Raw genomic sequence first — 15509 nt, 5'->3', positions numbered from 1 at the left:
CTAAACTTACCTATAAATACCCCCGAGTTCTAAACGAAAGGGGAGAGAGCACTTCTTCATACAAAAATCCCCTCCGCATCCACTAACTTGATCGTCGGAGGGGTCGGGTCGTGCTTCCCGACCCGACCTTTGTGCAGGTGCGAAGCCGAGGGTCCCCGCCGGATGCGCGGACGAGGAGTCCCTGCCCGGAGGAAATGGCGACCCCGTCCCGATCGGACCGCCACACCAGACCGACCCCGTGGACTCGAAGGCCGTCCCGGGAAGATCCCCCGTCGTCCGGACCCGAACCGAGCCGCGTCGGCCCCGAGGCCACAACTCTAAGTTGTTTCCCGCAACAGATTGGCGCTAAAGGAGGGCCCGGAATGTCGGGTGATCACCCGAGCGGCTCAGATGAGCCCACGGCTAAGAGGTCACACCCGATCGAAGCCTCGGGGGGACATCCCTCGCACGGAGACCATTGTGACGAACACCTCGCCACGACCTATGAACGATATTGGCGAATATTCAACGACCCGGGCTTGTCGCCACCCGACGGTGCCCTAGCCGACTCAACGCCCGTGTCACCCGAGGCCTTTCAGGACCTCGCCCGTCAAGTCCGAGCTCTGATGGAAATGGTGTAAACCATTATCCCGCTCGTTTCTCATCCGGTGCACCCGCCCGCGATCGAACCACTGCGACAACGCAAGGCGCCCGTTCGGGCCCACATGACACTACCGGAGCCCCCCACTTCTCCTCGGGTCCGACCGGCCCCACTCGGGGATCCAGTGATGGTAAACCCGAGAAGTCACCCGGAACCCGAGGCACTCTCTTTGGACTCCCTATGGGCCCAGTTGTGCTTCGTCAGCCAGCGCCTCGACGAGGCGCAGGAAGAGGTTCGCAGATCCAAGGGAGAGCTCGGGGAGGACGCACACCGAGGGTCTCCCTTCTCACCCGAGATACGGGATCTGACAGTCCCCCCGGACTTCCAGCTCCCCTCTCTGGATGCTTACCATGGTTCCACTGACCCAGCGGACCATGTAGCTGCTTTTCGCGCCCAAATGGCGCTATATGGAACCTCTGATACCCTGATGTGCAGAGCGTTTCCTACCACTCTAAGAGGGCCAGCCCACGCGTGGTATGGCGGCTTGAAGACCGGAACGATCACTTCCTTCGTCCAGCTCGCCAATGACTTCGAGCTCCACTTCGTAACCTATGCACGGCCAAAGCCCTCTGCGGCACTGCTCCTCGGACTCAAACAAAGGGAGGATGAACCCCTCTCACATTTTGTGGATTGCTTTGCCATGCAAATTCGGGGCTTGCCGGACACTCACCCCTCTCTGTTAGTGCAGGCGTTTGTGATAGGCCTGCGACCTTCCAGATTCCTCTGGTCCCTCGCGGAGCGACCTCCCACTACGGTGCCAGAGATGCTCCAGCGGGCTAACCGGTACATCGCAGCCGAGGCCTGGGCGGCCGTGAGGAGAAGGGACAACCTCCGACCGCAGGCTCCATAAGAGAGGCCAAGCACCCACGGTGGCTATCCGATGTAGTCCTCGTGAAAGGAAATCTAAGCCCTGCCTCAGTCTCTTCCGAGCGAAGGTTCAGTATCTACCTGACTACCTCCCGGCTCACGGTTAGCCCCGGCCTAAACCCTTCTGAATCTACACGGCTCGGCCGTAGACTACTTGAGTCTACCTCAGTGCAGCTTGCCCACCTGAGCCGTGTCCCTCGGCTTGAGCAGTGCCCTTGCCCGAGTCCACATCAGCGCGGCCTGCCCGCCTGAGTTGTCCTTCGGTCCGAGCCACTTCCCTCGGCCATGGACTACCCGAGTCCACCTCAGCGTGGCCTGCCCGCCTGAGTTGTGTCTCTCGGCCCGAGCCACTTCCCTCGGTCGTAGACGACCGAGCTCCACTCAGGGCGGCCTTCCCATCCGAACCTCATCCCTCGGCCACATGACGCTCGAGACCACGCCTGCGCGGTCTGCCCGCCTGTGTCGTGCTACTCAGCCGCTTGATGCTCGAGACCATGCCTGCGCGGTCTGCCCGCCTGTGTCGTGCTACTCAGCCGCTTGATGCTCGAGACCACGCCTGCGCGGTCTACCCGCTTGCGTCATGCTACTCGGCCGCATGATGCTCGAGACCATGCTTGCACGGTCTGCCCGCCTGCGTCGTGCTCCTCGGCCCCATGCTCCCCGAGATACACCTGCGCGGTCAGCCCGCCTGCTTCGTGCTCCTCGGCCCCATGCTTTCCGGGGCACACCTGCACGGCCAGCCCGCCTGTGTCGTGCTCCTCGGCTCCATGTTCCCAAGACACACTTGCGTGGCCAGCCCGCCTGCGTCGTGCTCCTCGGCCCCATGCTTTCCGGGACACACCTGCGTGGCCAGCCCGCCTGCGTCATGCTCCTCGGCCCCATGCTTTCTGGGACACACCTGCGCGGCCAGCCTGCCTGCATCGTGCTCCTCGGCCCCATGCTCCCCGAGACACGCCTGCGTGGCCAGCCCACCTACGTCGTGCTCCTCGGCTCCATGTTCCCGAGACACACCTACGCGGCCAGCTCGCCTGCGTCGTGCTCCTCGGCCCCGAGACACGCCTGCGCGGCCAGCCCGCCTGCGTCGTGCTCCTCGGCTCCATGCTCCCCGAGACCACCTCCTCGGTGCAGCCTGCCCACCCGAGACGTGCTCCTCGGCCTCATGCCGCCCGGGACGTGCTCGACCTCGTGTCGCCTGAAACTACCGCGGTACTGGAAGTTGAAGCCATGCCTCAGACTCCCCCTTTTGCGACAGCCGACGCATAGCTTCTTTCGGAGGGGGGGGGGGGAATATGATGAGGGTAATAATGGCGACATGACGTGCCACAACGTCAGCCACGCCTGGATGATACTCTGCCCGAGGAAGAGGGCAATAATGCCAACTCGATGTGCGCCAACGTCACCCACTCTCGGACAACGACTTCATCGTTGCCTGACCCCGCACGCTTGGCCGGGGCAGAGGAGGACGACGACCGAGGCTCGGCCATACCCTGCGGCAGTTCGGTTCTCCACGCAACGCCAACGGCAATGTCAGACGCCATCAGAGGTACAATCTTGCTCTAGCGGGCAGGCACATCAGGTAACACTAAACTTACTTATAAATACCCCCGAGTTTTAAACGAAAGGGGAGAGAGCACTTCTTCATACAAAAATCCCCTCCGCATCCACTAACTTGATCGTCGGAGGGGTCGGGTCGTGCTTCCCGACCCGACCATTGTGCAGGTGCGAAGCCGAAGGTCCCCGCCGGACGCGCGGACGAGGAGTCCCTGCCCGGAGGAAACGGCGACCCTGTCCCGATCGGACCGCCGCATCAGACCGACCCCGCGGACTCGAAGGCCGTCCCGGAAAGATCCCCCGTCGTTCGGATCCGAACCGAGTCGCGTCGGCCCCGAGGCCACGGCTCTAAGTTGTTTCTTGCAACAATCATCATATATATTAATTTCTTATTTAACGCCCACTTTACTTAAGAGCACTCTTTAAACTCTCACCAGCAATTTAAGTACAACATATTAATATTTTCTAAATACTTTTTTTTTTATTATTGACTTAAGTTTCGAGAAATTCTGTTAATATTATTAATAGGATCTCTCGCCGAACCCTCCCGACCTTTGGACATCCCAAACTTGCTTAGCTGCGAAAATAAAGTGGTTTAGGTTTGGATGGGGACGTGAGTGGTTGGAGAAGGTTTACATGTGGGCTAATTTGTGCTGGAGCCCACCGACTTGTGACCCAATTGTCACACGAGCTTGGTCACGCCTATCCCAAAGTGTTTGGAAACTGACCTAACTATGATCTCGACCAAATATATATATATATATATATATATATATTATCATGGAAAAATGGTACTGTTAACACGTTAGCTCCACATGGTGGCTCGACGGAGTTGACATGTTGGTAGTTACTTGATTGATATGTCAAACCCATTTGGTCGCATCGCATTGACTGACTAGAAAGTGAAGCTAGTTGGTTACGTCTAATGAATGCTACACGGAGAAGAGTCATGTAGTACGTAGGCTGATGACAGTATTGATTGAACTTCACATTCTCGTTACTATACGATATATAATGAACGAACATAACAACCCCAAGTGCATACCATAAAAGGGGGTAAATAGGTACATGCAAACACATTGAATATTCAATGTTTGATTTTTTTTACTTATCAACATACTTAAGCTATGGAGAGGAGAGACATTGTTGGGAGCGCCACGACCCAATTTATATAGGGTCCGGTCCAGACTGAATCATATTCATGTGCAAACCGAATGCACATACATTTAAGTGGAATGGAAGATTTAAATCAAATAATTAATCTAATGGATGGATGGAAGCATTTTGATCATTCGTCCGAGATGATAAATATAAATAAAAACATGTTCGATAAGATTTTACTGGTCAAAATATATCCTGGATATGGGAGAATAATAAATTCAATACAGGTGATGAAAAAGAAAGTGTCCCGTTTATTTAATAAATACTGAGATCCAACATAAAATATTAAACATGAGAACACTTGGAGCCCAACGACGAGAAGTTGTTTTTGCAATAATTTTTTTGCGCTTCCTGTCGATCTGGTGATGAAGGTAAGACTCCGACACTGATGGGAACTATAGCAGGTGAGACCACGTGTATTTTTTCTTTCGGAATAGCAAGTGTTCCTCGACATGGACATGGAGAGGACGATTCAGGGTGGCACTGTCTGCTCCTCGGTGGATATTATGGGTTGGAGTCAGTCATCTCGGGTGATGGAGGAGTGAAACCCTCGCTCCTCTTTTTCTCCAAGGACGAGCGATGGCTGAGTGCAGCTAACAATCCACATGGAAAGGCTCCTTGTCTTGCTTCCCTAAAGCGGAACCCAATGTTCTCCTTTGATGAGATGCATCCCGAGGCACGCTGTGAGCAGGATGCGATCACCGTCACTCCTCTGATGCTGATGCTGCTGCTGCTGCTGCTCCTCCTCCTCCTTTCACCTCGCAACTTTTGCTTGGGTGGCAACTCCGTATCGTCCGATTGTGTTACATTTGCTTGCGGATGCTGATAGCATATTTAGTTTGATCGTTGCAATACGGTGTCACATGTGGCCTTGTCCCTCGTGACGGCTTCTCTTCGATCGCATATAGGTTTCAGACGGATCAAGTCGCGTCCCAAAAAAACGAAATCCAGAGAAGAAGAAGAAGAAGAAGAAGAAGAGGCAGAACATTTCAATCGAGTCATACCATAAACAAAAGTCTTGTCGCTGCTGCAACCGCGTAGAGGAGCACCAGCATCGACATCTTCGCATCGCCAGCAAACAGACATCCCGACCACCGGGAGGCTAAAACCACAATCACCGTAAGCTCAATCTTGTTATATGGTGACATTATACCTGTCCTGTCCGCCTTGGATCAATGCAGCTGCAGCTTGGCTCGTCACTGAATCACAACCCAAATCCATAGACCCACATCCAATAAGTCCTATCGAAGCCCATTTCAATCCACACTGACAGGAGAATCGATAGATATCACAAGGTTATATCCCAATCCCAGCTGAGCCCACAAGGAAAAAAACAAAATAGAACTGAGATTACCTCATCTTTCGGGCTGATGAGTTCCACCATGCTGGCGTCTGTCTATCTCGATTTCAAAAGAAGAAATGACCATTCGTATATATATGGATAAATCAAGAGGAGAGAAGATAAAGCAGTCGGGGTCGGACCGATTCATCGTAACAATCTCTCTCTCTATGTACATCGTATATGATTTGCTTGCACCACAGCTTCGGCATCCACACCTTATGCTCACATTCTAACTTCTCTGTCACCGTCCCGATATCCTACCAATACGAATGTCACGGAATAAAGCATCTCCAGGATTTCTAATGCAAATGCTAAGAAACATGTAAACAAGAATGACGCACTGATTAACAGGAAAAAGATGCAAATCAAAGACGTACATTAAACGCGTATGTGCAAATGGGGTTGGTGGTTCGGTTGGTCACAATTCGTGAAGCCGATAAGAAAGCTCTGGCATAATAATACAAGAATGAATATTAAGTTATTTAAAAAAAATATTCTAGAAATAAGAGACAACAGTTAATTGGCAATCAAGGCGTTGATAAAACTGGCTATAATTGAATCAAATGTTTCCTTCCCGTCATATGTAAATGAGGACCATGATTATAACTTACAACTCAATCTAAAATGTAAACTGTTGAGCAGTATAGCAGAAAGCATTTCGTACAGATTATAAATATGTCGCCTTACAAGAAGAAATGCCTTCGGTCAAGGGATAAATATTGTACAAGTTGCATTTTCATAGTCTTGAAAAGTGAAACAGGTAAGACTTCCCAGTGCTCCATTGACAAGTAATCTTGTAACAAGTTGCAGCAAATCTTTGGATGAAAATGGCGTAGTTTACTGTACTTTCTTCTCTTTCTTTGCATCTGGTTTTTGGTACACGAGTATTTGACTCAAGATGGTGCCATTCGTCGCAATACCAATGACCGAACCCATAATCACTTGGCATGAATTAAGGGCAAACTGAGGCAGCTCATTCGTCAAAGCAAGTATACTATGAATATGATGTTTGAATATTTTTCTTGTCATAGACTTGCTTAAATTGGTAGCAAGATGCATGGCACATAAACATACATAATTACATCTTAGGATGGCAAAACAATTAACCAATCTTGTATGTAGTTTGCACATTCAATGGAAAAGATAAGGACAAGATAAATAGGCAGAAAAACTATTAAGATTAATAATCTCTTGACATTTCAGGAAGTTGTAATATGTGAAAGGTAGCATTGCGCAAGAATTTATACCGTGTGAAGCATGTCCTGCTATACCCTTTTCAAATTGTTAGTGTGTGCCAGCCAACACTGTGATCCATGTTGGCATGTTGGCACACAGCAGTGTTAGAGAAAAATCATGCTTCTTTGGCAATACTTTCTCAAGAACTATTTATGTAATTCATAGATATATAGGTATATAATTAGTAAAGAAAGCATTCAGATGATAACAAGATTCAGTCATAATACCAACCGGTTATCAAGGATTTAGAATATCAGCATTTGAAAGTGGTTGAAGATACTTGCTTTAAGCAGTTCTTTTAAGCAATGGTCTTGATATTCCTGCCATCTTGCTGCTCGACTTGAGATGCAACTTAAATCTATATTAAGCACAGGAGTAGTAACCTTTGTTACACAACCTTCCAGTGTACATGTTTTCCCATCTCTTTTGGTTCTTTTTCTGTTTTTTCCAGGGCAGTTAGGAGATTGAAGAGATATTGAGCTCCAGTTTGTTATTGTGCAAGGATGTATAAGAAAGAGAAAACAGAAGGTGAAACTTTAGCTTCTTATAAGTATTGGAAGAGACAGGAGAGGTCAAGTCAGAATCATCGCTATTCTTAAAAATATGGGTCAAAAGGCAAAAAGGCCTCCATTTTAGGCAAGAGTCATGTAAGCAAAAGAGCAAGAATTTAGTTACTGTTCTTACTCATTCCAATTGGAAACTTTTAAAAATTCAACATAAGTATAATAGTTATTGTGAATTTATGACAGAAACTCATTAAGACCTTGCATCTGTTTATGGTGCCTATTTGTTATGGTTATTCTTGTGAGATATATGTACAGTGTTTGGTTAGCAATGTGCGGACACTACAAGAGATCTTTTTTAATTAAATAGGAGAGAACCCAAGTATACATAAAACTGCATCAAAACAATTGCTGTGGAAAGTCATAAACAAAAGAGAGCAATTTAGAGTATCATAAAAATTGCATGAAGGGAACAGTCATGAAATTTCTATTAAACTGAAGCTGCAGCTCAAATATCAGGAAAAGAAAAAAGAAAAATGGATGTGAGAGTTCTTAGGCAACTAGTGCAGCACTAAACAATTTTATGAAACTAAGCATATGAAATCAGAGTATTAACTAATTATGTTTGCAAGTTGAAGGATACCACTAAGTGGAGCATTTTCCTGAATGCTAGTAAAGACTCTCACTGCAAAGAAAAGAAATAGAAGGTTCACATAAGTCATCAAAACCGGAAGAATAAAGCAGCAACAGTTGCAGAAAAAAACAATAACCTATTCTCAGCAGTTTAAGCATATTATAATAATCCATGACCTATCCGGTAAAGGTTCTTAACCAAAAAATAACCAATAGAACTTCAGAAGATATTAGATACTGTAAGCAACATATTACCAGTGGATATGCAAGAAAAAGAAAGATTGAAACATGGTTAAAAGTTGGTATAAGGAAATTTCATTGGTAATTAGAACAGTCAAAATTAGTTTATCCTAGAAAACAAAAGAAAGATGTCATTGTCAGTCACCGCAATATTGTAAAATCAAGAAAGCTGAAGCTCAGGGAGTGCTTTAGGGATGAAAATGAGTGACACAAACTCATTAATCTCTTGTTAAGAACTATGTGCTGGGACTTACCAATAGAGCCACAAAAGTTCATAAAACATGTCAAGAAGCTCAATTCCCCAGTACTCTTGTTCTGCACACATGTGACACGGATCATAAAAAAGACACATTCATTTTATAAAGAATAAATGAAACCTAAATTGAACATGTTTTGATTAAAGTTTACAATATAAGTTCATAATGAGCTAAAGAATATTGGCAGTAACCTGGGATTTTTTTGTCCTGTTCTCTCATAATTTATGAATGAACTTTAAGAAAGACTAGTATATAAACTTAAACCACAGAGTAATAACAGAGGACAGAAATGACAATGATCTTGCACTGGAGCCTATTTCTTGCTAAGGAAACCAAACAAATTTTGCAATAGAGAAAAAATAAACTTAAAAAACTGTGGTAGCATACAACACAAGAAACGTGATTATACTGATGGATACTCTTAAAACAAGAAAATATGGAGTATAAACGAAAGTCTATCAGATGAAGCATCGGTGTGCACTTGTGTGACAAATTTAAAGAAAGAAAAGAAAACAAAAATCGTACAGGCATGTGCAAGAGTTTATACTCTAAAAACAATAAAATATGGAGTAAGGAAAAAGTAAGCCAGAGGAAGCATTGGTGTACAATTGTGCAACAGTTGAAAGAAAAGAAAGAAATAATAATAATAATGCAGGCATGTAAAGAATTTATTGCAGATTTAAGAAAAAAATACTAGCTCAGATTTGTTGAACATAGTCAATAAAGAACACAGAGCATACGGCCAGATTTGACATGCTTGATGCAGAAAGGGGGAAAGGACCCATCCAACTAATATTCAACACCATGATCAGCAGACTGAATACCAAAAAAAGCAAAATCTTCCTGCTCCCAAATAAAATAATATGGATGAATGATTGACAGATACTTGCAAACATGCATGTTGAAAGACGCCAAGCACTATGTGCAGCAACCAGTCTCAATAGATTAGCTAAATGCGATAAGGCAGTATTAGTCACTAAAAGCTCTACTATCAAAAAACTTTGAGGACATGTTTCAAGCCTCAAGACCAATATCTTTATTTTAGTGCATAATATCTTATTCTCGGTGGATTTTTGGTGGTATCCATAAAATACATTGAGGGCGGGCCTTGGTATTAGGAAATCATATTCTTTTCAGAGACTAGGCATACAAAATTAGTTAAAAATATGCAAATCATATTCCAACGGAATTAAGAAGAATGACAAAGTTGCTCCAAGAAATAGAAAAAAAATTATGAGATAGGAGGCACCAATAAAAAATTCAAGTGTTTTTTATATACCACATATATAAATTGCTTCCCTGGTCATGTTGCAATTTTATGACAATGCATCAGAACTGTACCCCTGATATCGACAACTTTTATCAGCAAAGCACTGGCCCCTAAAAGGGATTTTTGTTGTTATTTATGGGTTTTCGTGTTAGTTCAGATCTCTTAATCATCCGGGAGTTATAGATAAATCCCTTCTTTATTTGTTCTCACTTTTCCCCTTTTTCTTTCTATCTCCTCGTCATCCTCCTCCTCCTATATCTATCTGCTGCTATCGGAGTGCTTCTGGAGATACAACATCGTCACATGTGCTGATGAAATACATACCACCTTCTAATGGATCATAATGTGTTAGGTCTGTATATACAGTACAATATACTTAAGTAGCACAACTAAAGCTAGCACAATATAGAAGTCCAATTTCTTGTATGGACATAAGGATATTCCTCAAGTATGACAACTACTAATCCACAAATCATCTGTCCAAGATGTGTACCAGCTCGAAACTAAAGGATGTCCTACTTAATGCAATATCCACTATACAAAAATTATCACAAAGCCTTAAAGATGGTCTTGTTCTGAAGATCTATTGCCTAACTTCTTTAGTCAGACCACGCACTGTATTTATTTTTAATGTTTTGCTATAAGGAAAAGAGAACTAATGTTTATCATAGACAGGAGGATATGTTGATTGAACATCAGAAATTAGAGCTTAAAGTTCAAACCTTACGAAAATGTTTACTTACTTTATAGTTCTCCCATATTTGTGGTACTCTTGCAAAGAAAAAAATCGCATGTTGAGAAGCCTGTAAAAAAATGAAAGTCAGCAGCAGTAAGAGCATATGAAATACAAATGTAATCCTAAATAAATTAAAATATAAAACCCATAAAATAACATTTAATGTAACTAAATGGTAGAACTGGTTCCTACTTACATATAGGGCTTCAAAAAGTAATGGGTCAATCTGGCCAGCTAAAACAGTTGGTGCTACAGCACAATATCTAATAGACCATTGCTTGAGGAAAAACAAATCAGCACATCATGAATCACAAAGAAGATGTGGAAATTCAAAAGGCCTCTGACAATTCCTTATAAAGGATTAGTCAGCATTCAAATTTAACCCGACATACCAGGCAGCTATTTCACAAAACATTGAATGACATAGTTGTCTAATTATATGCAGGATACAGCAGAGGCTTTATCCAGGCTTTACCTCCCACTGGCTGGGAATAGTAGTAGATAATTGCAACTAAAATTATGGCTGCAAGGGAAACCATAAAATTCATGAACAACCATAACGAAATGATGCAGATACTAAATTTGAATAAAATAAGAGAATTGCATGGTTTTTAGCAAAACATCCCTTGGATAATGAAGCATATGTACCTTGAATTAAGAGAAAAAGTAATTCTCCATAAGCTGAAAAGGAAAGCCCCTTGTGAATACAATATGCCAAAGCAATTGTGTAACCAACAGCTTCTAACTCAAAGGCCACAACACTAAGTCCCCTGACGCTGCTATTTTTCAAAATTTTAAGTATCTGTAAATGGAAAGAAGCATTAATAAAAGGGATTAATAACAAACTAACAGAATATGCACAGATGCTCACAGGTCATAACAGTAAAGAAATAAACAAAGCCTCCAATGAAAAAGCTACTTTGCAACAACTGGAGGTAAATGGCAATAAGAGATCAAAAGAAGAATACTGAAGTCAGCCAAAATCACATACGTGATCATATTAATATAAGTTAAATTCTAGAGATAATATGTACATGTGGAACCTTCTCCTGGTACTTATCTGCAGGCAACTGCATATATTTCACAAGAACAATGATGTTTTGGATCCTTCCGATCTTGCACAGAGAATTCTAGATTGACCATGCCAAGAGTCATTCAGAAAATAAAGAATGCAACTACTACCAATTACCAAACAAAAGGTAATAAACAATTAAGAAGAATGCCGTTAACATAACACTTGTAGATTCAAAGATCAGAAGACCAATGAGATAGTTGAGTAAGTCAGGACATCAAAGCTGCTGATGGACTACAAAAAGCGAAAAATATTAAGATGTCTCGGCTTAATATGGTGTCGCTTAACATCTTGTTACGCTTTCAGACAAAAAAAAACACATTTTCATATAATGTCCATGAACTAGTATGCTTGAAATGTTTGACCATTACAGGTCACTCTTTGTCCTGGCACAAGGGTGAAAGTAGAGCCCACTTCCTACTGCTCCATGTGTGAAGAACTCACGGCCTTGCCATGACCATTTGATCGACGGGCTCAGATCCGCTGCCATCCCAAAGAGTGACCGCTCCAAATATTCCATGAAACGTCTCCCCAGCCAACTAACTCTCTGGTAAGAACCCAAAATCTCAACACTTGTGCATAATTCAATTCTAAAGATCCATGTGAAAATGAGTTGTCTCACCCCCAACCTATCTACAAACCCTAAACACCTCACCCGGTCTCGAGTTCTTTTGTCCTTTCTCCTTTCGCTTCCCATCCCGTAAAATAACCAAGAAGAGGGATCTCCCTCCAAATTATACCGCAATCTGAGTTTGGAAATCGGAGGGGCATTCTCAGAAGAATTGAGATCGCAAGTAGCCCAGATCCTTAATGGCACCAGTAAGAATTCACAATATCGTATCCAAGAAACAAGACGTGGGAGATCAAATAGATCAAGGACTATATGAAACGAATATCAGGGTTCGGAAATCGGAGGGACATTCCCAACCAGACCTGGGGCACTTTGACGGTGGTGGAGGCGGCGACGATGCAGTAGCCGAGGATCTTGGCGACGAGGGGAAGCAGGCAATCCTTCTCCGGGAACTCCCACGCTCGCAGCGCCCCGATCACGCACCCAAAGTTGATTCCCAAGATCTCCAACTCCATCGTCTCCCGTTCGTCGTCTCCTCTCTCTCTCTCTCTACCTCTCTCCCTCTTTCCGATGCCCCGCTTCGTCTTTGTGTGCGAAGATCCTTTGCTTTGGCTACGACAATCCGTGCCACAAGATTCGCGCCAGGTCCAGTGATCCGGGCTAGTATCTTTTGTGGGACCAAGAGAGCCGATCGATTTTGCACGAATCATACAGCGCGAAGAGCGCACAACACACGATGAACGGAGGGAGACTGCGATATACGACCCCAAATCTTTCCACGCTGTCCACGTAGGCAAGACCTGAGCCTAATCCTTGCGAGAGGGCAAGGGGCACGCCTAGGTCGAAGTGTCGTAGATGTATTGATTGCTCGCAAAAGTCGGGCTAGCTCATCGTGGGGCAGCTCGGTGGGCTGCGCCCTGTGCTTTGGGAAAGGTTGGAACTATTGGCCGAGTGGCTGGGCCCAAGCAGGATGATACTGGTGAGTCATTAGTTAGGGGATCGAGCTATGCGACTCGGGTAAAGATCGGACCTGTTGGCCGAGTGACTGATCTCAAGCTCAGGTATAAGACTGGAGAGTCACAAGTCAAGGGTCGAGCTATGCGACTCAGACAAAAACTGGACCTGTTGGACGAGGGACTGATCTTGGGCTCAGGTTTGAGACTGGAGAGTCGCAAGTCGAGGGTTGAGCTGCGTGACTCGGGTAAAGATTGGACCTGTCATGAGTGGCTTCTGGCGGGAGATCTCTCGTCACGAGCGACTTCTGGTGGGAGATCTCTTGTCATGAGCGGCTTCTGGCGGGAGGCCTCTTGCCACAAGTGGCTTTTGGCGGGAGCTTTGAGATTGGAGAATCTGGGGGAATCCAAGGAGTCATGATGGGTTTTAAATGCTGTGATCATCTCTTCCCTCGGGGAGCCCAAACGTCGCCTCATGGTGGATGTGTCTCATACTAGTCATAAGTGCCCAGCAAGCCAATCACGTGAATAATGACACGTGTGACTTGACACAAAATCTTTTTGCTTATATTTTGGTATTTATCACTTTATATTGATTATTGCATATATGCATGTATATATTGTGATGTCCTTGGATCCATGCAATAGCAATCGGATTGTGATGAGATCATAATAATGAGACCGATTCACCTTTAAACATAGATCCTAAATAATCTCAGTCATAGGTTACTTGAGAGGGACATCATGATAACCAGACATACTGGTGTGCTGTATACCCATCCATATGATGGATGCAGTTAGTCTCATAGCTGCATGTGTGGGGACACTAGGGATACAGTACAAGTGCTCATTGGAGAATGAGTTCACTGATTGATTCATTTTTGGAATGTTAGATGGTTGATGATGCCTTATTGTTAGACAGCGATTCTATAGTCCTAGTGGTGTATTTGGTCCTTAGACTTGAGACACCAAGGATGTCCTGTATGAGTGCTCCACTCTTTGATACTAGACTTATAAGTTTGGATGTCCCAGATCTAGTACAGCTGGTCATTGGGAGTGGTAGTCGACCTTACGAGGAATATTGAGTGTCGATAGAGGATCATCCACTCTCGGCATCATGAGAGGAATATCCCATGTGTTCTTGCTCAGACAAATCCCTGGCCAGGGTCATTCGGGTTGAGAGAGAAAGAGTTCTCCGGGAGAATCCGATTAGAGCGAGACTCGAGTAGAAACCGTATGGGTCTGACAACACCATGCTCGATATACGATCTCTGGGATATTAGATGGATGAGGGATTATAGGTACACGGTAACTGAGGACAGACAGGTCCAATGGATTGGATTCCCCTGTATCGTTTGGGGACTACGGCATAATGGCCTAGTACGTTCGTAGTTGATGAGTCGAGTGAACTATTACAGAGATAATAATTCACTAAGTTAGAAGGAGTTCTGACAGATATGACTCACGGCCAGCTCGATATTGGGCCTAGAGGGTTACACACATGTGGTAGGCATTGCGATGAGTAGAGGTTCAAATATGAGATATCTACCAGAGCCCCTATCTTATTAGATATCCAAGAAGCCCCTGAATTATTGGATCCTATAGACGAGATCCAATAAGAGCCCATGAGAGATTATTAGATAGAGATCTACTAATCTAAAAGGCTTGGATAATTGGATGCAGATCGAATACCGACTAGAGGAGGATCAATTAGGTTTTGATAAGGTGCCTCTATAAATAGGAGGGATTCAGAGCTTCATAGGCTAGAGCCTTTGCTTGCCTCTCCTATTCTCCTCCCCTTCTCCACCTTAGAGCAGGCCTGGAGTTTTGAGGAGCGTCGTCGTAGCCCTGCTGTGTGGATCACTGCTAGAGAGGAGCCGCTAGAGAGGAGCTATGTGGATCACTATTAGAGAGGAGGACCGCTAGAGAGGAGGACGCTTAACCTCCTTTACCCTCCTAAAGATCTGCAAGGAAATAGGGATATACGATCTTCTTAGGTAATACAATCTACTATATACGCAGTTTTAAGTTTCGCAGATTTTGCGCACCAATCTTTGCACGACGACGAACATCTCTTTGGGAATAAGGGATTTTGTTTTTCTTGTTCTTCCATTGGCTTCGATCTGTGTGCATGCAGCGTAGCCCCACCCGCGGTCGCTGCCTACAGTGACGCCGGTAGGCAGGGCTGCAGGCAAGGTGGCCACCTGCGTGCGGGCACAGTTGACACCTGCGAGTGCTGGACCCGCGGGGCGAGGCGCCTGCAGCCGCAGCGCCCGCGGACTGAGGCGTCGTAGGGCAACGGTGCCTACGGTTGTTGCTCCTGTGGGCAAACCACCCCACAGGGGTGGCCGCCCGGTGGGGCACTACACCCGCGGGCACAACGCTCGCGGGGGCAACGCCACTCGCAGGGGCGCCAACCCACGGGGGCGCCCACCTGCAGGGGCGGCGCCCTTGCCCCCGCCGCACAGGTCGCCGCC

At 45.5% G+C, this 15509-nt stretch overlaps 1 protein-coding gene across 1 annotated transcript; it reads right to left on the bottom strand.

The window, feature by feature from the left end:
- Nucleotides 1-6096: 6096 nt before the first annotated feature.
- On the bottom strand, nucleotides 6097-12685 carry LOC103994430 (mannose-P-dolichol utilization defect 1 protein homolog 2). The gene is made up of 8 exons (XM_009414757.3): nucleotides 12442-12685; nucleotides 11085-11238; nucleotides 10887-10959; nucleotides 10633-10699; nucleotides 10444-10503; nucleotides 8428-8488; nucleotides 7944-7985; nucleotides 6097-6502 (listed from the first exon to the last, which is right to left on the bottom strand). Exons 1-8 carry the CDS (start codon nucleotides 12592-12594, stop codon nucleotides 6399-6401), a joined length of 714 nt encoding a protein of 237 aa, XP_009413032.2. The 5' UTR covers nucleotides 12595-12685; the 3' UTR covers nucleotides 6097-6398.
- Nucleotides 12686-15509: the final 2824 nt, after the last annotated feature.

Source organism: Musa acuminata, chromosome BXJ1-8 (assembly GCF_036884655.1).
Source record: "Musa acuminata AAA Group cultivar baxijiao chromosome BXJ1-8, Cavendish_Baxijiao_AAA, whole genome shotgun sequence".
Classification (NCBI taxonomy): Eukaryota; Viridiplantae; Streptophyta; class Magnoliopsida; order Zingiberales; family Musaceae; genus Musa; species Musa acuminata.
The sequence above is the reverse complement of the archived record's forward strand: the minus strand, read 5'-3'. Positions and strand labels throughout refer to the sequence as shown.

Bases quoted from the DNA above. Each gene is read 5' to 3' on its own strand.
- LOC103994430 (XM_009414757.3), bottom strand. From the start codon at position 12,594: ATGGAGTTGGAGATCTTGGGAATCAACTTTGGGTGCGTGATCGGGGCG. The intron at 10,504-10,632 runs GTAAGTAGGAAC...ATTTTTTTACAG, and splicing joins TACTTTTTGAAGCCCTATAT to GCTTCTCAACATGCGATTTT. The intron at 6,503-7,943 runs GTATCCTTCAAC...ATTCATGCCAAG, and splicing joins GGAAAATGCTCCACTTAGTG to TGATTATGGGTTCGGTCATT.